The sequence below is a fragment of the Cyprinodon variegatus genome, unplaced genomic scaffold, assembly GCF_000732505.1.
Source record: "Cyprinodon variegatus isolate N-32 unplaced genomic scaffold, C_variegatus-1.0 Scaffold369, whole genome shotgun sequence".
In the NCBI taxonomy this organism is placed as follows: Eukaryota; Metazoa; Chordata; class Actinopteri; order Cyprinodontiformes; family Cyprinodontidae; genus Cyprinodon; species Cyprinodon variegatus.
The window spans coordinates 221,207-248,627 of NW_015150822.1; the positions used below are offsets into that span (position 1 = coordinate 221,207).

Sequence of the window (27,421 nt, forward strand, 5' to 3'; positions counted from 1 at the left end):
CAATGGACACAGAGACGGAGAGCGAGGTGAGCAAGAAAGAGTCGTAAGAACTAAAGGGAGACAGAGGCAGGAAATAGCGAATGAAAAGAGAGAAAATAAACAATGAACAATATATAGTAGCTCCCCTCACTCACCCTACAAGGTCGAGGACCAATAAAGACACAACCAGAGCCCCAGATATCTCTCAGGCACCCCAGATCACTGGGAGAAAAGGAGGACAAACATAGGGATGGCAGCACCCACTAGAGAAGGGCAGACAAGAGCACTGACCTCTGAGGGGACAAACCTGAAAAAGGCCAAGTCCCTTAGGGGCCTGACCCAAGAGGCAATAGTGCCAGGGTCCCACAGGGCCGCGGCAAAAGAACCATGTTCTTTGCAAATAGCTCAAGTTTAGTCAGATTTGATTGAGGGAATCTCTGAACATGCATGAAGCCTTTTTTATATATTCTCATTTAAACTTAAAACTGGACTTTGAGCCATCAGTGCAAATATTTCACCATAATGATCATGCTTCAACCTTAACCAGTCTAACATAGCTCTGGCTTAAGTTTGGGGTCATCATCCTAATAAAAAGTTAACATAAATCCCAGTTGCCAGATTTATGCAGCGTCCGACAGGTATTCTTAAGTTATTGCATTTTACATCTTTACTATATCCAACACATTCAACTTGTGAACAAGCCAAAATGCATTTTCCTTTCAAATATAGCACCACTTAAAGATATATAAACAGACTTTTAAGTGGCATGAGATGTATTGCAGCAAAGCATTGTTCCAACAATCAATTAACCAAACACAAATTTATCCTACTACAGTTAATATACTAGTTTATTTTATAAATATATTCTTGTTCCCATAGTAAAACAAAGTATCTTGAATGTACAAAAAAGCTGCAGAGGAGTCTCTAATATTTAACCAGAGTAGGTGTTGTAAAGCAGCTGTTGGTGAATGCGGAGCTGCTTTATTATCACACTAAATCCCAGCAATCTAAAACATCCTATTTACTTTGGGATATTGACTTATATCACTATGGTCACACTGTCAGCCCCGACTTTCTTTCCAGATTCCTCAGAAATTAAAGGAGAAGATAAACAAAAAAATGGTTTACACAATTTATAACACTGTCTTTCTACTACATTGGTGTTCTGTCTTGTACATTTTGATGAGAGTTGTTGATGCAATACATAAATAATACTTCTGAGGACAGTGAGGGTGGAAAATGACAGAAATATATTCATTTAAAGGCCTTTTTAAATCAACTATTGGGTTCCTTGCTTTTTTTACAGGCTGTCTGTGTCCAGTTCAACCAGCGTCCAAGACTGAAGCCAAAATTTGGCTGCTTTCAGAGGTAAAGACTGTTGATTGCACGAATCCAACTGTAGTTTACTGACTAATTAAGACCTTAAAAGAGGCTATAAACTGTGCTATAATGTGCAAATACTCATGACTCATTTAGTATTTTCGGTTTTTTTTAAGGTTCATCTGCCAAATTTCACTGAACCTCCAAAAACTCAAATAATTGATTTCTCAAGCTCCATTTGTTTTTCCATCTTTCTTCTTCTCCCACTCTGCCAACTGCTCTCACGCCTCCTTCTCTCAGACCCAAATGAGAAATTAATAGCTGCCTAAATGTTAGTGCTTCCACCTCTGAACCCCAACAATTAAAGGTTAATTATGTGCCCACTTGTTAGCTAAACATAGAGCCTGCCTTTGTGACTTTGTGCGGATTCCTGGCTTGCCTGCTATAACATGCACACTGACTTAGACTGCACTATTGAACTGTTCTTATCTACAATTTTCAAATGGCAACATAGATAGTGTTTATTGTACATTAGCAAACAAAAACATATTCACCTGATGTATTACAATTGGTAGTTGAGTAAAAGTTAAACAGAGTAAAAGAAAAGGAATACAGTACCACAAACTGTTAATCAATTCTGGTAAAATCTGTCCCAGATTAACAGATACTGAGATATTAAACATATGTGCACAGCTTTCACATACTTTTACAAGGCTGCTAACAATGCAGAAACAATAAACAGAAGAATCCAGTTTTAAGTCACCTCATATACTAATTTATCTGCAGTAACACTGCATGATTTCAACGTCCTAGATCCTCAGGCTCAATGCTTTAAACATCCAAAATGTTAATGAACAATGCAAGATCTAATTTTTTATTTGGCCTTGTGTTGCTTTGCAAAAAGTTATGTACTGTTTTTAAAGCTTGTCTTGCTACAAGTAAATAATTTATGTTGCAAACAAAAAGTAATGCATAATTGGGAAGTGAAATGTTTTCAAAAACACCTTGTACTTAGTGTACAAGTCTTCTATGAACTTTTATCTAAACTGAGCTATTATACCTCTGGTTTAGTGTTGAGGATGGATATTCTTTGGGAGGATTGGATATCTATCCAAGTCTAAAGATGTTAGCAGCCTGTTATAGTTTTTAGCTACCTTCACTTTGCCATTAACTCAGGCAAGCTGAATAAAAGCAACCATTGTTATTTAGCAGCATTATAGTGCCACCACCACGTTTTTCTGTATAGATTGTATGCCAAGGGTGTTGGGATCTGGAGGCTTGTCTATTTTCTCCACCAGAGGGCGCACAAGATCTCTCCTGAGGGCATGAGCTGACTTCGACACCTGTTTCCTATCTGCTCATCAGGAGCCCTACTTAAGGAAGAGGAGGCTGACACTTCCCTGCCAGAGTGTTTGCCAGTAATGGTACAGCAAAACCTGAGCCAGCTCCTCTGATCCGTTACCCTGATTTTGTGAACTAATCTGATCCTGTGTTCTTCTGCCTCTCAGACCCTGACTTATCTGGATATCAGTCATCCTGGGAAAAATAATCACTGCCTGGAACCTGCCTGCCTGCCCTCCGTCTCAGCCTCCGTCTCTGCCTCTGCCCTCAGCCCTCTGCCTGCCGACTAGCCTCTGGACCCACAAGGTTCCCCCCCCCCCTGCTGATCAGATTCCCCTCTGAGCCGGTATTTATCCAAGTATCTGTGAAATGCAAGTTTCCTGGATCCACTCTAACAGATCTGTCCTCCCCTAGTGGCTTCCCTCCGGTGACCAGTCTGACGAACCAAGATCCTGTGTACATTTGCTTGAGAACATTGTTTAATAAACCATTTAACTTTTTCCTGGTCTTAAGAGTGTTTTCTGCATGTGGGTTAGACGCCTAGACCCCAACATGACAAAGGGCAATATACTGCCTTACCTTTCCACAACAATTTGTATCTAAGTGAAAACATTGAAAGCTTGGATCATATTTTACAATCTTGACATGCTTCAAACTTCACCAAAACTTTTTACCTGACCTGTCTGATGTGTTCCCTAATTTTCTCTAAAAAAAAAACTATTTGAGGCTTTCATGGAACACTTGTCTTTGTGTTGAGAGTGAATTATTTGCTGTATGTCTGCCTACATTTCGCAAGGGTATCAGATAAATGGTCTGAATGCTGCAGACTTTTCAGGTGTTTATTGCGTATGTCCCTTCATCTATTTCCTTCTAAATTCTCCACTTTCTGTTGGTGTACAGTAAATCCTAATCTAATTAATTGTTGCAATAAACATTATAAAAGCGATAAATTAGCATGATGTCTTCACATCAAAAGAAACTGTGTAATGATAACTGTTATTCATTTTCTTTTATTATTTTTAAACATTTTATAATTTAAAATGTAAAATCTAGATGTCAGATAGTCCTCAGATAATTCCTAGTCCTCTTTTCTGTCTTAAAAATCCTCACTTTGTGATTTATTTTCTGCCCTTTGATCTCTCAGTCTGTTGAGCTTTACTTTGTTCATTTATTAACCCTGAGGTTTACACAGGAAACACTTGTCACTGTCACCATGCTAATATTCATCCATTTATTCCTTTATGGAGGATTTTATGTTTCTAGTCTCTACCTCTTCTCTTTCTGAAATTCTTACCTGTCATGTTTAAATCAGGGCTTAGCTTAATAAAAAAAAAAATATTTGTGAGCTCGTTAGTAACTAATTTTCTCATGGTTTCTTTTCCTTTATGTTTTTTATTCTGTATCTATTCAACATTGGACCGTTGATTCCTCTGAAGAAATGTTATTATAGTTGGGATTAACATGCCTGTGTGTCGGCATATCTGGGGGCTGCAGGATATCATTCACAAATGGGCTGCTTAATGACTGCAGTTCATCAGCAGGACGATAATCAATGATGGTGATTCTTAGTGATGGTCAATTTATACTGCAGGTACTAAAGATAGAACTCTCATTTCAGCTTGTTTTTCTTCCATTTGTTATCAGTGATAGGTAATATGTCTGAAGTTTAAAAATAAAACATAAAGCAAATATTTTGCTGTCATTGAATAAAATGTCTGCATGATAAAACAGTTGGAAATTATTATTTTGGTAATGGAACCAAGGTTGCGTCCTAAAAAAAAAGCCCTCTTTACGGTGCTTTTGTTAGCTTTACAATTTAGAAATCACAGCATCTGAGCTAATAGAGGAGTTTTGGATTGTACTGTTCACAAGAAAAAAAGAACAAAAACAGACGAGGGTGGTCATTTTTAACCATGTGCAGCATTGTTTACGCTCATTCATCAAACATTTCTGGAGAATTTTCACAAAAAAACGTAGGGTCTTGTTAACTATTCTCAAATTAAATCAGAGCCAAATGTTTTATCAATCTCCAAAAATAGTTCTCAATATGAGCGGATGTACAATAATATCGTTAAGGGGAATTGTTTTGAGATTATTTTGCTGAGATTTTGATAATGAATACAAAACATTTTGTTCTGGGTCATTTTTGTCAATTAGTTTAACCTTAGATTCCATTTTTTCTTTCACTGGATCATAGAAAGTACTTATGGATCATTCATTCAGGAGGTGTGAATGATTCAATGACTTGATGCAATCTGCTGGGTTTCCTTAGATAGAAAACATTGCAACCAGTATGAATAATAAACTAAACTTAAATGTGTTGTTTGATAACAGAGATTAATTGGAATGTATATACTTGACTTGGAATCGGTTTGTGTTTTCAACTGAATTTCTGTTTGTTGTAAAAGCGCCTTGAAGCTTAATTCGTACTTTTAATAAAATGAACTGAGACTTAAATATCCATTCCACAAGAAACCAGAAAAATAGGAACTTAAATCTGATTTACATAAGAAGAGTTTTGATAACAGTTTGTTGTCTTAACCCGCTTTTTCTGTTAAGTAACTAAGTATAATACTTTTTTACTGTACTTAAGTATTTTTCTCTGGTATATGTACTTTACTAAGTATATATTTTTCTGAGGACTTTTTACTTTTGGTCACTATGTTTGAAAACAAATGTTTGTAGTGTGTATTCCCTACTTTCTCCAAACTGGGTTGTTACTTCCATGCATATTGATAAAGACATGACCTAACAGCTGCAATAAAGCATGGGAAATCAATACCAAAATGTGTCCCATTAGAGCTCCGATTGCTCCCCTGTTTGAGGGTGGGGAACATTAAGAAGATGGATCAGATTGTGACACATTCCATCTATTACTCTGTTATAAGATTTTAAATATACAATTTTATTTGTTTCAACTTTTATTTTCACTTTAATGCTGCAAATACCAGAGCTCTAAAAGTATACAACTGTTCACGCAGGACTTCTGTTAAGTTCAATCTAAATTATTGAAACTCGCTATCAACACAGTAAGCAAAGGAGGAAGATGAACCCATTTTCTGTGCATAGAACTTTTTCTATAAAAATAGAGTTGGAATTAATAGTAAATTTTTGCCACCAAGTCAAGTTGTCCTGGTCCGGATGAACAAAAAATGGGGAATCATTCGAAATAAAGCAAAAGCAAAGCTTAAATGAAGGACGTCAATCAATCAATCAATCAACTATATTCTCAAGTACAATTTACAGTACTATTAAGATTTCAGTTTCAGTACAAACTGTTCATCATAATACATCACATACATTGGGGTGGGGTGGGGGGGCTGAGAGGGGGAAGGGTGTTACTGAAGTCATGCATGCCGCAGAACGCTGTCTTTGGCGCTTTCTTGTGTCTTCCTAGGTTCCCACCGTGAGTTGATTACTTATAGCGCTGCCTTTTATCTCTGTGGAAAGAGATGAAAGAGAGGGAAAAGAAAAGCACATGTTACATGAGACAGACATTTCAGCAGAGGGTCACATCAGAGCCGGAGTCACATGAAGTAAATCTGACATATCAGACAGTAGTTGTGTGCATGTGATGAGTGTCTAACAGATTTTAAACTTAACATATAATGACAAATGTGCGTGGAGTTTTGTCTACTGCACTGGCAAAGTTTATTTCTATCTTCATAAAACTTCTTTTCACCATTGGCTTATAAAAGTTATATAGTAATTTTTACTTCTCCTTTAGTCTAAACTACTGCACTCATGCTAATTTGGCCCTGTGTGCTGTTTAAGCATGCTGTAGATTCCTGTGATATTGTATCTTTATACTGTTTATTTGCTATGTCTTGATCTGTTGATGTATGGTTTAAACTAGGCAAGCCCAAAAGTTGGTCCTCGAGGTCCGCTGTCCTGCAGGGTTTAGAGGTTTCCCTCCTGCAGCACAAATGATTTAACCTGACAACAGCCAGATGCATGTCTCGCTCCGCCCAGCTCCAGCTAGGCGGAGTGAGACATGCATCTGGCTGTTGTCAGGTTACAAATGATTGTCATTGATGGCTGATAAACCGACTTTTGCTGAGCTGCAATCATAGGGATAAGCTGTGCTAAGCAGAGAAACCTGTAAAACCTGCAGGACAGCGTCCCTCGAGGACAGACTTTGGGCATGCATGGTGTAAACGTTTGATGACTCTCCTTTTGGAAATCTCAAAGGTTTGATAAAATTACCATTTTATTTCTGAAAGACTGATGCATCAGAAACCCAAAGGAGCATGCATAATGCAGCTGCCTTTAACTTTTGAGCCTCATATAATATTCATTCCCCATAAGTTTTTAAATACACTAAAATTAAGTGCAAATGTCTAGCATAAGGGGTGGTGGTGGCCTATTGGTTGGAGCAGAGCGCTTGCATTTAGGGAAAGCTGCAAGTACCTGGTTTAATTGTCACTGGCTCCCTCAGCAAGACCCATAACCCCATTTTGCTCCCCAGGCTCTTAAAGGTATAGTGGAGGATGTTTTTTTTTTCCGGGTGGTTCATCAAAATAAGTGCTCCTCCTAATTCTCAGTCATTCTGGTGATATGTTAACATAAGGCCATCCTACATACTTGTCCCCATTGTCACACAACGAGAAATGGCCTCATTCTTGTGGAAATAAAAGTGGTAATCTTGCAACACAATCCATAAAATAAAAGTTTTTTTTTGTTTGTTTTTTTTTTACTTTTTAACAATTCGTATTGAGTTCCTGAATGCAGTCAAAAAATATTTCGCTTAGAAAAGGATAAGGACGTAAGAGGTTTCTTCGTGAAGAGGTGGTAGATCAAGCAAAGATGAAAGTAACTGCGGATGACTTGTGTCCAAATTCCATGTACTTTTCTTTGGACAGAGGCTTATTTTTTCAAGAGGGGGTTCCACACAGTGAGATTTTAACTGGATGGCTAATTAACTGGATGACTTCTTAACTATACTTTATGCATTAAAAAAATTAAGAAATTTCCTTTGCATATTGCTGTGCTACATGGTAATTTAAGATTGAGAAATACTTGTACTTAAAAACAGTTTCAGACAACAAACTTTGAGATAGTGATGTTTCTTTGAGAGGCCTACATACTGATTCCAGATTGGGACGGCATGTACCAATTACCGCTGTGAGCATATGCTGAAATTACACTGGGGTCCTGAGGTCAAAAATAGAATCACAGTTTTCACTGTTAGGGGCCACCAAATAGAAGAGCCTAATCCCTGTTATGTAAGTTAATAGAGGGATGTCCTCCGTTTGGGACCTCTGTTGGTATCATTGCAGTTGGCATGTGAATGCATTTGTGCTATGCTAAAAACAAACTGAGCGTGCAGTTGTGTAATATTGTTTAAAAAAAACAGCAGGTTAAGGTGAGACCTCCCTATTGTTGCATTCCATGTGTCTACCAGCTTTTCACATCCAGGGATTGAAACTTTTCCATTTTATTTTTTGTAAAATCAGTCAATTTCATTGAGATTGTATGGAGAGTTTTTAACTTTTTTTTATATCTTCTTATAGATTCTTAATTGGTTTTGGTCTGGACTTTAAATGGACTGTTCCACCACATGAACTTCAAATGAATCTTTTAGGTAACAGCTTAACCTCTGTCCTCACCTTTTGCTTGTTCTAACAGGTTTTCTTTCCCAATCCATCCACCTTCACTTTAAAATCTTTAATATTCCAACTAATGAATTGTGGGTGTCAGAACTTACAGTAGCTCCTTCTCTAAATAATGACTCCTTGTTTGGTCTGTCAAATTAAGCACAGTCATGTACAGCAGGTTTGTGGCTGTTGCTGTCCGCTTTCTTCATTGGTCTCCCTCCATGGGTGCTGTTTGATCATTAATGTTCTCTAACAAAACTCTGACCTGTTATGAAGCTTTTAGGGCAGCTGGCTCCACCAGATTGTATTTAAGGGTAGAAAAATAGAGGGGGCGGGGGCTTTCCAGATACAGTTTTTAAAAAACATGTAAGATGTATCAGCCTTCCACTTCATGTTTTTGCAACATGAAAAAATGAGTGGTAGTCATGTGATAAAACGCGAAACAAGGAATGAAAACATTTGCTTGCCATTATGTTTGTACAAATAGCCCTTGGAAATGGACCGTTAAAACAGCCTCTTCACATCAGAGACAGTTATTTCCAACAGTATAAATGAGCAAGCGAAGTTCTGTAAGTACCGTAAAACAAATGAACAGTTGATTAGATAAACTTTATTAACTAATTTATTTTTGTAATTTAGCTTGCTGATGCTGTGAATGCAACCTCTAGCAAAAAATAAAATAAAAAAATTGAATTAGGACTCTAGGATGATGTAGGAAAAAAAGGGAAATAAAGAATTTTGTATCTTACTATAAATCTTACTATAACTTGACAGTAGTCATGTAAACAATTACAGTGTAATCCCGCTTTCTGTAAGCAGCTGACAGTGGGATGATTGCACCAACCACCTGCAAAATAATGATCCAATGTGCTGCTATAGTTACATACAAAGATGTTTGACCCTTTCCACGAGCACAATCAGAACTATGTGATGTATGTATGTTTTTTTTTTGTATGTAGTTTTTTGTTTATTTGTGGCTGATATTTCTTTTCATCCAACAGCACACCTTCCTCCTCTAGTCTGTTGAGCTATATATGATTTGGTAATTCATTTATTTCATAGTTAATGTATTAAAAGTGTGCCTCTTTACCTTCACAAACTCCCTGCTATACAGGGAAATTTGTATGCAACTTTTTTTTTTTGTGTGTCTTAATTGTCTGTAATACATAACAGGAGCAGGAGATAATCAGCCCTGATAAAAAATAAAGCGTGCAGTGAAACTAATCTGGGATATTAGTTAGGGCATATTTCGCCATTAATAACTTCCTTCAGCAGAAATTAGAATTCTAATAAACGTATTCATATATTTCTATCTTGTGCTGTAATTTTAAGGACTCACCAGAGTGGATATGGGATGTTAGTTCACAATTATCTGCATGAGTAAAAAAACAAACAGCCTTGTGTTTTTAAAGGAAAATATGTTTTATTAAGTGTATAGTACTTCATTGTTGCCTTTCTGCACTGTGTATTCATATCTGATGTATTTGCTTAAACTAAGTTCTACTCAACTTTCTCAGTACTAGGCCTGATGCTGTGCTTTTTTGTAACTAATTGATCTAGTGATTCATTTTTTTTATATATTAAAATAAAATAAGATACTCTTAGTAAAAAGAAAAAAATCACTCAATTATTGTTTGAATTAAAAAACACTAATTGTGCATATTAAATGCATCATAAAAGAGAACATTTTGAATGGAAATGTATATTCGGCATTTAGAAATACCCCTTAGTGAGTTCTGGAAAGACAGAATTACAGACAGAAGTATTTTCATTTGAAATGCAAAATGTATACATTTTTAAAAACTTTTTAGTCTAATTACCGCTCTGAGCGAATAATTATATCAACCTATTGTTTAGAGCCTGAACACTCAGATTAAAGATCATTCTTTTCCAAAATTAGATGGCATTTATTTCAACAATCAATTAATCCAATTTATTGAATCAGCCCTTACTAATGCATTGGGGGAGGACATGCTTATTTTCAAAACTTAAGAAAACCAAATGCTCATCAGTCTTAGTAGTTTTTTTAGGTGATAATATTTTATAACTCTTTGAGTAAACTCCTTTCACTGAATTTGATGGTACTTTGATCTTAACCCCATTAAGCTTTGCATTTAGAGCTGATTTAGAACTGTATCCAATTTTCAGAGCTATATAAACATGAAATCTGTTTGAAATAAAAAAAAAAAATTATAGATTTACATGCAGCTTATTTAATATTTGCTTCAAAAAACAAATATTAAAAAGGAAAACGTCATACCTGTGAGTTAAGTAAAAACCTTACTGGGACATCTTGTGGTCATATTGTAGAATTGTAGGTCTGCGCCTCAACTACTAATATAATGAATGCTGAAAATAAAAAGATAAATAAAAGGTCATAGAAAGGCAAGTACCAGACCATTTGTACGTTCTTAAGGGGGTGTTAATACAGCATTCATTACTGTTATACATGAGGAAACAATTTTAAAGTCAGACAAAGACATTTTGAGTAGATGTTTAAATATCATTGCAAGGTGTTTAAACATCATTTACATTTTTAGGTATTAAAATCTAGAATTTGAATAGGCTGTTTAATGGAACATTATCTTGTTGTGTGAACTGATTGACAATCTGGAGGAGGGACAAAGCAGATTGTACTACCTGAGGGACACGAGTTTTTGCAGCTCGATGCTGCATATGATCTATTTCCCTGTTGGGCAGAGTCTGATCTCTTGCAACCATCTGTCAGGAAAAAACCATCAGAGGACTTGACTTAAAAAAAGCTCTGGGAAATCCTCTGGAATCTCAAAGATTTTACAAAGGAAAACTATTCAAAAGATAAAGGACATTATGGAAAACCCCAAATATCCTCCTCATCAGACAGTTGTACAACAGTGTCTTAACTCAGAGGCTTCTCCTGATTCGCTGCAAGACAGGCCCCTACAGAAGCTCCTCCCTCCCTACAACAAATAACCTCTATAAAAATGTAAGAAACCCATATAAGTTACAACAACATGTTTTATTACTTTATAGAATATTGTTAGATTTAACTAAATATTATCTTTCATATGATGATGTGTGATGTCTCCTCCTTGCTCCAGGCAGAATTTATGATTTTGCCAACTTAATCAAGTTGTCCATGTTTTGAAGCAGCCAAAAAATCCCTGACCCTCACACTACCACCAATATATTTAGCTACTGTCATATGATCACACATACAAATGCACAAATGCAGGCTGCTTAAATAGAGGCAGGAGCAGGTGTATCCGATGAGCAGTAATGAGAAACCAGGCAGAGTAGACAGGTGAATGAAATGAGTAATTAAGCCTGTCATCAGCACCAAGATCATTACAAAAACAATGACAGGAAACCAGGACAATAGTTTATTCTTTGATATATTAATTGAGGCACTGAGGAGTACACTGATATAGCGATTAAAGTAAGGATGCTTGAAGCTTTCCATAATTTTGGAAGATTGGTGATCGGCTAATACTTAGATGTGAAAGTGATCTTAACGACAGATCTTATCTACCTCTGCAAAGGTCTGAAAATCAGCCACGTTAATGCTCAAAACTTTTTTATTTTTATTTGTGATCATTATCTTATGCAGTTAAAACAAGTTTTGTGCTCCATAGGTATTGTTTTTTTGTGTTTTTTAAAACAATAAAATAATATTCTATTTTATGTGAGGGCAGAGGGCTGTGTCTCAGATAGGTTGTTTTGCAGTTGGGGGTTCCCATAGGAAACAGTGCTAGCACCGTTCCTCTTCACCCTTTACACTGTAGACTTCTCCATCAACTCCCCACACTGCCACCTCCAGAAGTTGTCCGACGATTCTGCCATAGTTGGCCTCATCTCTGGTGGGGACGACTCAGAGTACACACACAATGGATTCAGGACTTTGTGATCTTGTGTCAGCAGAACTGCCTTCTGATTAAAGCAGGGAAAATCAAGGAGCTAGTGGTGGATTTTTGCAGAAATAGATCCACCCCACTGACTCTGGTAAACATCCAGGGAACAAACACTGAGGTAGTGCACTATTATAAGTATGTAGGCGTTCACCTGAATAACAAACTGGACTGGACTCAACAACACTGAGGCTCCGTCAGAACAGACTCTTCCTGCTGAGGAGACAGAGGTCATATGGACTGCAGGGGGCGCTCTTAAATACCCTCCATGACTGTAGGGGCATCAGCCATCTTCTATGGAGCTGTTTCATGGAGCAGTGGTGTATCTCAGGTTGCTCAGGTTGTCCTGAGCTGTCTCAGTAGTAATGCTGACATAGGCTTAGGCTGCTAGAGGACATAGGGACCCCTTTTTCATCATTCTGCTTCATTCTATCTCTATTCTCCCACTCTGCAGAATCTGTAAGTTCAATCTCTAACGTTACTGTTCCTGTTTGGTTTCTCATAGTAGCTTCATCTGGTCTGTTCCTGTTTGGCTGTGACTCCATCCTGGAGAGAAATATCAGCTGTGCTGCTGCCATCAATACCTTTGTTTATAGATGTTGGAGCTCTGCCTGTTTTTCAGTGTAGTCCTGTTTGCCTGACTGTGACTGGCTGGATGTGCTCTCTTCAGCCTCTGACATTGGAGCTGGCTTGGAGCTCGTCTGCCTGGATGTGTGTTTCCTGGACGGGGTCACCTTTTACAGTTGCCTTTTGTATGTCTGCTTCTGTCTCTTTGAACCCCAGTCGGCCTCGGCTGATGGCCGCTCACACTTAGCCTGGTTCTGCTGGTAGTTTATTCCTGTTGCTACAAGCATGCTTAGTGTGAGGAATTGCCTTTGTGTCTAAGCAATCAACTGGTTTTCCTTAGATAGAAAACTTTGAACCAATTTGGCTGTATGATCTGGTGAACTGTAAAGTGCCTTGAGATGACATGTGTTGTGAATTGGCACTATATAAATAAACAGAATTGAATTATCTGTAGCTCAGAGAAAGTGGCTGGATAACCTGATCAGGAAGGCCAGTTCTGTGATTGGATACCAGACTGCACTCATTGCAGGAGGTGGGAAAAAATGTATAACTAAATTAACATCTCTGTTGGATAATGTTTCCCAACCCATGCATGAAGCTGTTGCAGAACTGGAGAGCTGCTTCAATGACAGACTGCTGCACCCTAAATACAACAAAGGAGCGTTATTACAGATCCTTCCTCCCAGTAGCTGTAAGACTCTATAAAGACCACTGTTCCCAACAACCTCAATAAGTTGTTACATTCATGCTGATTTTGCACAGTTTGTGTCTTAGTCAATTAAATAACATCCTGCTGTCTTTTTTTGCAAATCTCTGGTGTTGTTGCTATTTTTTTTTACATATCCATTACCATAGAAATGTCCACAACTGTTATTCATTGTTTATTCCCCAGATACAAATACAATACATTCATATTGTAAAAACACTGTGCAGTACAATACTCTATTTGTTTTGTTTTCCTATCTGTTATTTTTATACATTTTTCTAAGGTGTGACCACTTGTACTATAACCTTTTGCTGCTGTAAACACCACAATATCCCCATTGTGGGACAATAAAGGGATTTTCTATTCTATTCTATTCTATACTATTCTATTTAATTGTATTTTATTTTATATTGTAAGATTCAAGGTTTATTGTGAACTTATAACAACTGTTCTAAAAAAGATATTGGTATTGGTCAAAATTAAAGCCATGTCACACTTTTTAAAGATTGGTTATCAGTCATAAAACATTAAACGGTTGTTTTATCTCAATAGGACTGAAACCTTCATTTATAAATAATTTTTGTAATAAAGATGCAAAGATAAAAAAAAAAATAAATCCAAGAGACCAATAGATGAAAGTTTATTTTCCAGTGAGTATAAGCATAAAAAATATATTCAGTATGATGTCTTCAGTACAGGGGCCATAACAGGGCCTGGAGCAATTCTACAGGTAGACTGGCCCCTATCTAGAGCTGCCCATGCTTCTTCTTAGCAGTAGTGTCAAAATTACCCACATTTGTTTCTAAAGTAGAAGTATATACTGCAGCTTAAAAACACTCTAGTAAAAGTTGAAGTACCAGCTTGACCTCTTTACTCAAGTAAAAATGAAAAAGTATGTGCTCCAAAAACTACTTAAAGTATAAAGTAACCTAAAGAAAACAGCCAGATGCCACTATATGAATTAAAAGCTCAATGTTTAGACTATTTCGAAAAATTCTTTGAGATAGGGCCAAGGATGAGGGAGGACTTGTTAGTCTCCATCTCCCGATACGCTTTCGCCTGTGTCCGACCTTTTCGACATTTCAGCATCTTTTTCTGAATCCAACATAGTAGCATGGCATAGACAATTCATGTTTGCTTTATATGATGATATATAATAATATCCACTTGTATATTATATTTGGTACATATCCAGCTGTAAATTTAATTCATAACACTAATTATCTATATATTATATTCATAAGACAAATCTATCAGTAAAATTCTGTTTATAATGGTATTCATCTCTATAATTATTCAGTAGAAACCCATGTACTGTACTTATGGAACCATTATTTATCCTGCACTTGCTGCTATTGCACTTCTGGTTAGACCTAAACTGCATTTCGTTGCCTTGTACCTGTACCTGTGTAATGACAATAAAGTTGAATCTAATCTAATCTAATGACTCATCCAATTACAGTAGTTTTCACGAGATGTGGATGGCGCCAATGATCTGCATTGGATGGCACACATGACTAAATATTTATAAACATAAAACCAAAGACAAGAGTAACAAGTAATGTTTGTTTTAAATATATAAGGAATAGAAAGTACAGATACTTGTTTGAAAATGTAATGAGTAGATGTCAGAAGTAGCAAGAAAAATAACTAGTAAAGTATAGATACCTAAAAGGATACTTAAGTACAGTACACCTCTGCTTCTTTGCTACTTCTTTGATATTAAATTTTGGTTATTTGAAAGTGAGACAAAGCTAAAAATGAATAGTTACGTCAAGATATCCATGTGTTAATTTATTGAATTATGGCACTTTTGGTCTTCTATAGCCTACATATGATTTTTTTTTCTTCATTAGATCCAGTCTCTTTTGCTGGATTAAATTTCACTGCATGATAATTACTACCCTTGTGGGTGAAAGATGAAAAGTAACTCTGGATGTAAGTATAGACAGGTTTGTCTGCCCACACCCTGTAAGGAATGTGACTGTGGACGTGGCTTGGAGGGGAAATCGTGATCGGAGGAGCATAAAGACAGACTGGGCTCCTCCACGTGGAGCCTGTCACTGAGCCAACCAGGCAGCGGTAGCAGGCGGCGGGACAGGAGCTGGGGGAGGGCGCAGCTCTCCACAACTACCAGGGCGGTACGGGACGGAGAGCTGTTCACCAGCTATGAACCTTTAACCTGCGGAAATCAACGCTTTGTCCTGTCAACACCTCTACTATGCACCCAGGTAGGCTCTGTGCATGAGGGAAAGGAAGGTTTTAACCCGCAGTCAGCTGCAGAGCTGCTGAGGATTTCATTGATGCAGCGTTATTGTTATATGCAGGATAATAAAGGCGCACATCAGAAGCTTGCTGTTTAAAAAAATCTTAAAAATCCTTCCGAGAAAGAACTTAGATGTTCCAAGAACCAGTTTGTCTCGTTAAGGAGTGAAAATGCTGCAGTAAAAAGAGGAAGTGACTGTGGGAGGAAAAGGGTGCAGGGATTTAAAGATATATTTCAGATTTTAAAGTAAATCTATTGTGGGCAGAAGAGGCAGATATGCAGTAGAAATTTACTTCTAATGTAGTCTGTTTAATTGATCTGCCAAAAACAAAACCTAACTGAGTGCAGATCTAGTCCCAGATTTACCGGTATACTTGCTTATTTAAATGTTGCCCATCATTTTTGTTTCCAGGAATTAATAGGATGAAAAAAATCATACAGAAATAGCCGGTTTTAATCAGAATATTTAAATTTTGAAATACTTTACTTTCATAAAAACGACATTAATTGTGGATGCTAGTTTCTGCCAGAAATAGGAAATGCTCAGTACCTCATAGTAAAGACTATATGTGAAAGCTATTAGGGTGCATCTCATATTTATATATTTTTTTATATTATTAAAACATTTTATTTATTAATTGTGAAAGCATTTTTAAAGTCATAAAGAGATGGGCCTCCATATACGTAAAAAGACATCATCATAATCATTTAAAAAGCACAATATACTCCCTGGATGTTGGCCAATGCTGTTTCTACAAATATTTTTTCAACTTGATTTATCAAACAATTGTTTGATATATATATATATATATATATATATATATATATATATATATATATATATACCATTTTTCCAATTCACTATCACAATGGGTACCAGCTGTTGGAAAGTGAGCTTCTGTCAGTTTGGAACGTCTTGTTTTACCTACAAAGTGGAGGGAGTATTTTTTTTAAATATTGTACATATGAGGACTTTCAGATGGTCCTCATATTGTAAAGGTATAGTTATAAGTTGGTAATAGTTAGAGTTAGGGCCAGGGTCTGGGTTAGGCAATATAAAATTAATGCAGGTCAATTAAATGTTCCCATATGTAATGAAAACAAAGCTTTGTATGTGTATTTGGTTTGTTTGTGTGTATTGTATTAGTTGAAGCCCACTGTAAACATTGAAAATCTACTTTTTTCTATTATTTCTATAATAGTATTGTAAATATTCAGACTATTTTTAAACCCTACTGATTTAACACATTTGTAACCCCTAACTTTCAGTTTCAGCTTAAGCTGATGAATCTCAAAACAGCTTGATTTTGATACCCTAATTAGATATTGGTAAATCCCTAGCTGCCTCTTTTATGAAAATATACATTGTGGTCATTGCCATCTCTGCTGTCTAGTAGATCCTATTTTTTTTATCTATCTTTTTTTCAAAAAAGAATCAGTATGGGCAAATTAAATTGTATGTTTGTAACTAAATCTCATCACGGTGCATTTCCAGGTCTGCTAATGGAGTGTCATCTGCACCGGCTGGTCTTATGGGTTTTGTCTCTGTACCTTCTCATAAACCTGTCCTTGGCAGCACCAGGGCAACCTGGGTCACAAAGGTAACACATTGCATGCCAGGCCTTGCAGGCCAAAAAATATTCCTAAGCAATATATTGTAAGGTTAAAACGATTGTTTCAATACAATGTATGTTCTGACATTAAATCAGAATGAACTATTTCTTGCTCATTCTTTCCTCTGTTTAGCTCTGGAATTGATGTTCACATTTCTCTACGAAAATAATCTTTCTCTTGGGAGACAAAATCCCTCTCCTTTCTGAGGAATATCATTAGTCACATATAATCCTTGAACAGTTTAACATCAGTATTATGACAATTGTACCCAAGGACCTACTACAATTTTGAAGATCCACAATTTACTTTCAGATGTTTTCATTAAAAATCTTTCCCATAATTCTGGCATTTAACAAATAATCCTAACAGATCCAACTGACAGAATTCTAGTCTGATTTCATATCAGACAATAAGAAAATAATGGTATATGTCACCTGAAGGTGTATTATTGAATACCTTTTAAAGAAATCAATTTTGTATGTTAAAGTAACAAAGGCACCGGAGCAGATAGGGCAAATGTTTTTGAAATAACTGCAGTGTTACCTGTTTATTAGAATAAAAACTAAAGACACACTCAGCAATAGATCTCTGTTTTAGTGGGTTTTTATCTGTTTATCTGTTAGAGAAGAGTCAGTAGATGTCCACCCCCCATCAGTGGGACTGATTAATCCCTTCGGCTCCGGAGAAGAGGAACGCAGGTGAGTGGCTTCTTAATTATGCATTTCTACCTCACTTTGAGCCCTAAATTTGCTTTTAGTTAGTGTCTTCAAAATTTAAGATGTCACCTTCATCACTTACGCTTACCTTATCAAGGCTGCACTTTAAAAAATGAAATTGTCCAGAGAGCTGTTCTTAAGGAAATTTATTTTTTTTTACACTCGTGTATACAAAATGACAAAATAAATCTAAGTCTAATTTTTACTAGAGTTATTCAGTTCTCTTTTTTCTGCTATCCACATTAGTGAAGTTTTACATTGTCTCTAGTGAAAATGAAGATTCAAAACCTTTATCATCCATAGACAGTCTTGTGCAGTTTATAGTGAAGTAAACAGCTACTGTCTTGTCATTCTGAACTTCGGTATCTCTGCTGTTCTGATGATGTGGCCGAGGCCAAACACTGATAGTACTGCATGTATAGTCACTCCAGTTTATGTTGTCATAATCTTTTATCTATAGATTCCCATCTTAGGTTTTTGTAAAATCCTATTTTCTCCTTTTAACCCACAGAGAGAATTTAATTTCAGGATTAAAATGAGAGAACTAAAATATTCTGTGAGCTTAGTGGAATCAAGTTTACAGTTCAAAAAACAATAATAATGATGCAGCTTCTTTTCAGAGACCAATGAACATGCACATGACTCATTCAGTGCGCTGTTATATGCAGAAGGCGTGTCAGCAAAAAGGCATTCTAGTGAGAGGTTGACCTTTGGAAGTAGATTTCTGTTGTTTGGCAAAAGAAAGTATTTATCTGCAATTTAAAAGTCCTCTTTCCTTGTTCATATTGAAAAACAATGGATTTAGAATTTCTATGCTGATTATTCTAGTTTTTTTAATTAAATAATGGTTTACATTTCATCCTCCATAATTTCCTTGTTTATTTATCAAAAATTAATCTCACAGACAATCATGGACAAAATTGTAGGTACCTTTAATAAAAGGAAATGAAAGAAAGACAAACCCACAATGGTGACAGAAATAAATTGAATCTCAAAAAACAAATAATTACAACTCTGTGAAAATAAACAAATGAAAGTAAAATATTGCTTTTGAACAACATTCCAACAGAATTATTTAAAAAAATAAACTCATATAACAGGCCTTGACAAAAATTATGGTATTCTTAACTTTATATTTTTTGCACACCCACAGTTTTTTTGGTCCACTGCTCATAAGCAAACTGCTCCCGTTGTCTAAAGATTGAAGGTTGCCTTTTTCAGATGAGATGTTTCGCCTCCTTTCAAAGATGCTCAAAAGGATTTTGGTCAGGGTTCATATAAAGCCACTTGAGAATAGATCACTGTTTTCCTCTTAGCCTTTCTTGGATGCTTTACCAGTGTGTTTTGGGTCATTATCCTGTTGACCTCTAACTGAGACCAAGCTTTTTGAAAATCGGCATCACATTTCTCTTTAGTATCCCTTGGAAGTCTTGAAATTTCATGTCCACAGGACATTCTACTAGGAGTTCTGTGGCTTGTCAACATGTAGTTTTGCAACTTTTGTAAGATTGAAGTTGTTTCTGTGAACGTTGTTGTTTTTCCTTTGAGAGGTACCAACAACTTTGTCCACGTGGGTATGTTGATTTATTTTCAAACAGGCCATTTAGTATAGTTTTTACCTGCACATAAGAACGTTTGATTGAAAATCAATTTAAGAGTGAATGTTTAGGAAGTAGTTAATTTGTATCATTAACTGGATGAGAAAAACTAGTGCAACTAATTCCTCTGTATTTTTCTCAAAATAATTTGAATGGAACCTGTAGTAAAAATCTCAGAAAGCAATATTTATCCCCTTATATCACAGACATTTATATGATGAAGGGTCAACAAGCCATTTCTACAATGTTGGGAAGAATGCTGACTTTACTCACCTCAGTTAAGATCAGGGTACATGTTTCAACAATAAATAAGCTGGGAAAGATCAGCACAGTTCTGAGTCAAAAGACAATAAAGCAGATTTTTATTTGAATATTTTTTTTAATTTCATTATTTACAGGCAGACAGACAGGCAGAGAGATTATATGGCTTTCTGTTGTAAGCAGTTATGTTTTTGTGAACTGGTCAATTAGCTGTCCATAATTACAGGTTGTTGCAGATCTACATTCAGCACAGAGTGCAGAACAGCCAAGGAGGACTGGAGATCAGTTCCTGGGAGCAAGGTAGGCAGCACCTATGACTGGTAATACTTAAAATATATAGGCACATTTAGAAAATATAAATCACTGAGAACATGACTTGAATGAATAACCAAGGAATTTTATAGGTATATACATATATGAGTGTGTCCCTTTCAAAAAGTATATTTTTATTCACTATCTCAAGAAACTCAAGAAAAGATTCATGAATTTTTACGTTGAGTTTCATAGAGCAACTGTTTAACTCCATGAAATTAATGTTAGTAATATAAATTGTATCCACAGTCTGCAGTATTACTCTAAGTAGTTGAAGCAAAAATGAATACACCTCAACAAAACCCCTGTAATCTTTCGTAGTTTGTATGAGCGCTCTAAACTTTATGAAGAACAAAAGTCCTCCAAGACTGGAATGAACAAGTTAGCAACACCCTTCACCATCCATCTTTTTCCAGTGTTCGAAGAAAAAAAGAAAAAAAACCCCAGAAAAACCTTTATGGCAGCCTGGATGCTGGACAGAGAGCGATGCTCCACGATTCTCTTCAGTATTCCCCGTAGATATCAGTTTGGTTTCAACTTTAGATGTTTGTTTTTGATCATTGTCATGTTCAAAAGGTGCATAACAAGAAAAGGGGACCTGGTTTGATTAAAGCTACTTTCCTTTCATAAAGGAACAGTAGAGCTGTGGGTTGGCGGGGGTGGGGTGTCTGGAAAACAAAAGCAAATACAGTACATGACACACTGAGCTTTTTAGCTTGAACTCTAGAAAAGCAAGTCAATAATATAACAGTGTGGCATAACTTAGGTTTGGGATTCTGTAAATCTCAGAAGAGGGCTTTGTGTGTGCCGTTTCCATTAATTCAATCTGACCTTTAGTTGGTTTACTTCAAGAACTCAAACTGCCTCCAACAGCAGAAAAAAAAAACATGAATATCAGCTCTTATTCAGTAGTGAGTTTGAGTCCTGTGACTTTGGAAAGTAGGATTCAAAGGACATTAACCTATCTACCCTCTGCTTTGGTGCAGAGGTGTTCTACCTGTTTCGTCTCTATGACTACGACCGCAGTGGGTTTTTGGACGGATTAGAGATGATGAAACTGCTCTCAGACTACAACTCCTATCATGCCCTTAAACCTGAGACCAGTGTGCAAGTAAGTTGAAGTAATTGAAAGCATATGTTGGCATCATAGTATCTTTAAACACATATAACCAGCATATTTTTGTTTTTCAGCTGATAGAGGAACTGTCCTTTTTCTTTATGTCATCTTCTGTTTCAGGTGGAGATGATGGTAGATTTACTACTACAAACTCAGGATCTGAACCAGGATGGCCTGTTGGACCCTTCCGAACTACTCTCTCCATCACTCATTAGTGCACAGGTACTTTAATAGAATAAAGTCTGCCTTTTTTGCACTCATACCCCTTAATAAAATGCAATCATTTGTCCTCAGAAGTGACATTGTAAAAAAAATCACTCCGGTATGTAGTTTATTCTCAGTATAAATCCAGCTAAAGGACTCAGAAGTTTTAATTAGGGACAAAGCTAAATAAATAAATATATAGCTTCTGTCCAACTTTATTTGTTCATTTTATTGTAAATCCCATCTGTATATATGCTATTGTACATAACTGTAAAAACCCTTTTTATAGTAATATCCACCTGTATATTATATTTGGTACATATCCAGCTGTAAATTTAGTTCATAACATTAGTGATCTATATATTATATTCATTATTTATAATGATATTCATCCCTATACTCATTCAGTAGAAACCCATGTCCTGTATTTATGGAACAATTATTCATCATGCTATTGCTGCTATTACACTTCTGGTTAGACCTAAACTGCATTTCGTTGCCTTGTACCTGTACCAGTGCAATGACAATAAAGTTGAATCTAATCTAAGCTAACAGGTTAGGGATAAGGAGGAATATATTGAGGAATTTAAAACAGACTTGGCTTTAAAGCTCTCACAGAGACCTGTTCAGTCATTAATATCTGAAACTGGAGAGAGCATGGTAAAACATGGCAGACTGCCTAGACTGATGAGGAAAGCATCAGTTAGAGAGGCAGCCAAGAGGTCTATGATAATCGGGGAGGAGCTGTAGACACCCACAGCTCAGGTGGAAGAATAATCTGACAAGACAACTATTAGTCATGCTCTCCATAAATCATTCATGCTCAAAATCATTCAATCATTCAAAATCCATGAGATGATATATTGGCCGTTTGTAACCTTCAAAACAAACATTTGGCAGAAGCTCTGGTCTGATGAGAGCAAATTCTAATCTTTAGGTCTACATTTGGTCTACATTCCCGTTGTAAAAGGCTCCATCAAATATTTGAGGTGTCTGCCTTTGCAGGAACAGAAAAACTGGTCAGAGGTGATGGGAAGATGAGCGGAGAAAAATACAGTGCGATTGATAAGGAAAACCTGTGAGAGGCTGCAGATAATATGAGTCTAGATATTTTAATGTAGAGTTGTCTAATGAGTTAATATTAGTTTTTAGTGTCCTGATTAATAATTGAAAGTTTATTGAAGTACAAAGTATCTATCCTAATCAAATATACCGGTAAGTGCAATTACAAGCGATCAATCAACTGTCCATGTATTTAAGAATCCTCTTTTCTAATGTGCATTTAATACCTACAACCTCGGTTCATTCAATACTAAGGATAATGTTTCACAGCTAATTGTAGGTTAATTATTATTATCCGGTATCTCCGCCATGTCTTACCTATGAAGTCTTCTGGTTTGTACTTAGCCTAGCTCTGCAGGACATGACACGGGATAAATGAGAGTAGCAGTTTACTGATGGAGCATCGTCACTTTAGTAAAAATATGTAGGGAGGATTTGTTACAAAATTTATATCAAAACTGAACCTGTAACTAAAATTTTATTTAACTTCTAATGTAGTTTATTAAAATCTAGATAATTGAATAGCTAATACTTTTTGTCTGTGTTCAGTTTTATATTGCACATTTAATCCTTCATTGATGGACTGCAACATCCTGATATATAGAGTTTTAAATAAGATTTAACTATATTGTTTTTAAATTAAATTTGTCTACCACTATCTCCCATGAAGGGCTCCAGCAACAACAAAACACCTAATGAAAAGCAGCTAATGGCAGAAGAGAACATCCTATCAAACGCCATCGCTATGGAGCAGCAACCTGACATAATGACCCTACAAGAGGATTCAATAAAGCAAACAGAAGAACACCAAGCTCAAGAACATTTTAATGCTTTAGTAGAAAATCAGGAGCAGGCTCACCATGTTCCTGTGCATCAAGGGCAACCAGAAATCTAAATAAGGTCAAGGACACTAAGCATCTTTATTAATATTCCTTCCATAGAAAACTGTGTTGAGTTAAAAATTACTCAAGACAAATCATAAATTTGTATAACTATGTGGTGTTTCTGTTGAGGAGCTCATATTGTATGGGAAAATAAACTGGACTATTACACACAGATGCCTGTTAATACACTGTGCCTGTTCGGATAGTCACAGCATCTCATGTTACCTCTGTGATTAAAGTGATTCCCACAACTTTTACATGGTACAAGAGTTGCAACCTCTCATTTAAAAAATAAATAGAAATAAGGGACATCTATGGCCTGAATCCCCCCGACTGCCACTTGAGATGTGTTGTAGTATTATGTTTTTTTGATGCTGCTCTTTTAAGTAGAGAGGTGGTCAAGAAAGGAAATTGTCCAAATAAAGCATAAAGGCTGTTTGTTAGAAACAGACTTTTTTTTTTTTTTTTATTCTGCATATAAAGTAATATAGTAAACCATGATTAAATAATAATAAATTGTGCTATGCAGAGCATAAAGTTGTGCATAATTAACTTCTTAATGGTATATGTCCCGGGCTGCACGGTGGGTAGCAATGTTGCCTTGTAGCAAGAAGGTTCTGAGTTCGGTTCCTGGCCCGTGGTCTTCCTGCATGAAGTTTGCATATTCTCCCTCTGCATGCATGGTTGCTCTCTGGGTACTCTGGCTTCCTCCCATAGTTCAAAAACCTGACTGTTAGGTTAACTGGCTTCTGTAAATTCTCCTTTGTTGTGAGTGTGTCTGTGCATGGTTGTGTGTCTCTATGTTGCCCTGCGACAGACTGAAGACCTGTCTAGGGTGTACCCCACCTCTGGCCCATAGACTGCTGGAGATTGGCACCGGCCCCACATCAACGTTGACAAGGACTAAGTGGAAGAATATGGATGATGGATGGTAATATGTCCACTTAATAATCTACTTTATGGCACAAGCACTTAAGGGTGGTCAGTTTGAAGTTGGTAAGAAAGTACCATTATATGCTATAAGTATATACTATATATGAAATATTGTCTATACTAAAGGCTCTCAAACAACTGCTTAATAAGAACAACAAAACAAGCAGCAAACACAACTGCCTCTCTAAGACTAATCCTTGGAAATTGATTTCTTAAAATAAGAAATACACAGAAAATAATTTAAAAAAGTAAAAGGACCAATTTTTCATCATATTTTTACTTAGGTAAGAGTAGAAAGTAGCCATCCACAAATGGAAAAAAGTAAGAAAAAAAAGGAATTTTGGGGGGAAAAAAAGTTAATCAAGTAGTGGGTAACTCTTGGTATCTAATTTATTATTTAAAAAATATGTAATAATACCGGTTAAAAATGTTAAGTTATGTGTTAATTCTGTTTTTTTTTAAATAATGTTACTGATAATAATAAATCTAGGATAAGGAAAGTTTTCTTTTCAACATAAAACCATTCCTCATAGAGGGTCATGTTATAACAATCTATCTCCAGTGACAATATTTCTTATTTACTGTATATTAGCTTAACCTCCAAAACTTCATGGTAGGTTCACCGAATATTAAGTAAGCTTATTTACTGAAAATGAACTCAATCTGACCTGAAGATTAACTTTGTGTCCTTGTCTGTAGCATTTTTGTTTAAAACAAAATTATTTGTTATTCAGTAGTTTGACTCGCAGAGTTACTTTACTCAAGTAAAGTACCTGTTTTTATATAAATAGTTCTCAAGTATAAATTAAATGTATGGAATAAAATACTTCAAAGCATATATTTGTCAAAAAGTTACTCAAGTAAATGTGACTGAAACAATGTAAACTAATTACATACCAACTTCTTTATATAAGTCGGGCTATGCTGCTCTTACAGCTTCTCCTGTATTGGTGGTATTTTTAAGGATCAGCTTTATGTTTTCTTTTAAAGTATTATATTTAACACAACTACTGCTTATTGGAAACCATTGCTTTATAGTTGATTTAGGACTATTCATTGTATTTTATTAAGTGTATAGTGGCAGAAGATGCTGGACTGATGTCTACCACTAACTCCATTCTCTATTCCCTGTTAGGTATGTTTTAATTTTTAATTCTAAGTAATTTTCCAGTTACTATGTGTGTGGTAGTCTTTGAATGTTAAATAAACTATATACTGTTTGTTAATTTATTTCCAATCCTAAAAATATACATTAATTGCTCCTTTTGTTAAAGATGAGACATTTCTGTTGCTGTGTTATTGTGGGACAGAAACCAATGAAAAGCAAACGGAAATGGCTTTTTAAATTGATAAGGGGCAAAATGGAAAACAGCTGAGGCCAATCAAAAAAAAAAACAAAGGTTTTTAAATATAACAGATCTTCAATTTTTTAGGAAGAATTAATATTTTCAAAGAGCTGCAGGAATCTAATTGAGCTGTTTAACATTATTCTTCTTTTAAAGTGCATGTTAGCCTGTAGCCTATGTTAATGTCGAAAGAAAGTTTATGTATTTTGCTGAATATCAGCTGAACTACCTCCTTCAAATCAGTATGCAAAGGGTTTCATGCCCCTCTTAACATCATGGTTGTGCTTACGACAGGGTGTAAACAGTCACAGTATCCACCTTGACCAAACTCTTTAACTGTAAATTGATCTATCCAAGGGCAAACAAAAAATATGTCACATTTTCTGCTGCTCACTGACTCTGCTTTGTATCAGAGTATATAGTTTGACAGTTTAAATAAATGGATACACAAAGAGATGAAAACAGGTAATGCTTAAGAAAGGAAAATGTTCTTTTTGGCAGAGGCGTAGCCAGAAAAGTTTGATAAGGGTGGCTAGGAAATAACCAATGTACCTTGAGGGGTGGCCGAAAGTGGATAGGCGACAGAACCTCTGGGTTAAACTACACTGTTCCAACAGGAAAATAATGAGCACAACATCCATATTTTCTAAATGAAGACAAACTATCCTTTCCCAAAAAAATAGACACATATATAGTGGATATAGTTCTTTCAGGTTTTGGAGCAAACATAATCATTCTGAAAAAAAAAAAATATTTACATTAATTGATTATTTAATACTTATTTATCTATGATTTCTCTGAAGACTGCTAGATGTCTTGCAGAGACACATAATTTCCTCTTAACCCCATATAACACAAAATCTAGTTATGAAAGAGCATGAATTCTGTACTTATCTTTAATTTCAGTATATTTATGTGCATAATTAACCACAGTGTCTTTTTGTCAAGTAAGTGGTAATATATAAAAAAATTAAAATTGTTTGAATATTCCACTGGAGAGTATTAATGCTACCATCGTCTGCATTAGAGGGAAAAAGTGGTGGCGGTTGCCACAGGGGTGGCCAATGATTGGCTTAGGGTGGCCATGAACACCCCCCCACCCCCACCCCCCCAATCTAGTACCGCCCCTGCTTTTTGGAGGTCATGGCTATCCATCTTAAACCTAACAGTTTATTTAGATTTTAAAGCGTGTAGTATTTTTAGTATTTGGGATTTATAAAATATTCTAGCTAAATTTTCTTCCATACTGCAACTGATATGATATGCCAATAGGCTATTAGCCTATCTACTCCTACTTTATTCTTGGCGAAAAGAACGAAAAAAAGTAATTGGCTCACGAGACCTGCTGGGTGGTTGCTATGCAACAGGCAAACGTACTGAAAGATGGCGGACGCTAAAAGAAGTGCAGGTTCGTCAGACTTAATTGAGTAAATGAACTAATTTAATTTTATAAAAGCTTTAATATGTATTAATAAACGCTAGATTATGCCTTTATAAACCTGCCGGGGCTTTCTTAAACTAATCTCTGTTGTTTCAGAAAGCGTTTCGGCTGTTGAGCAAAAGATAACTGCCGCCTTTAAAGTGTTTGACTACGATTCCAGCAACAAGGTGGACGTCCGGTGAGGAAAGCTTAACGTCATGAAACAATTTTAGTTACATCGTTAGCAAGTAAAATAGTACAAATAAATGTATATATATATATATATATATA

The 27,421-nt window shown here is 36.0% G+C and overlaps 2 protein-coding genes across 2 annotated transcripts in view; both read left to right on the forward strand.

Moving 5' to 3' along the window:
* Positions 1 to 15,316: 15,316 nt before the first annotated feature.
* Positions 15,317 to 23,680, forward strand: cgref1 (cell growth regulator with EF-hand domain 1). Its single transcript, XM_015386478.1, has 7 exons — positions 15,317 to 15,628; positions 17,159 to 17,264; positions 17,901 to 17,975; positions 20,079 to 20,152; positions 21,151 to 21,275; positions 21,402 to 21,503; positions 23,218 to 23,680. Exons 1-7 carry the CDS (start codon positions 15,619 to 15,621, stop codon positions 23,440 to 23,442), a joined length of 717 nt encoding a protein of 238 aa, XP_015241964.1. The 5' UTR covers positions 15,317 to 15,618; the 3' UTR covers positions 23,443 to 23,680.
* Positions 23,681 to 23,925: 245 nt separating this feature from the next.
* efcab2 (EF-hand calcium binding domain 2) overlaps positions 23,926 to 27,421 on the forward strand; it is a 6,705-nt gene continuing 3,209 nt past the window's right edge. The window contains exons 1-2 of the mRNA XM_015386479.1: positions 23,926 to 24,362; positions 27,248 to 27,329. Of these exons, the coding sequence (XP_015241965.1) occupies positions 24,353 to 24,362; positions 27,248 to 27,329 (92 nt within the window). The 5' untranslated portion in view covers positions 23,926 to 24,352. The remainder of the gene's footprint in view (positions 24,363 to 27,247; positions 27,330 to 27,421) is intronic.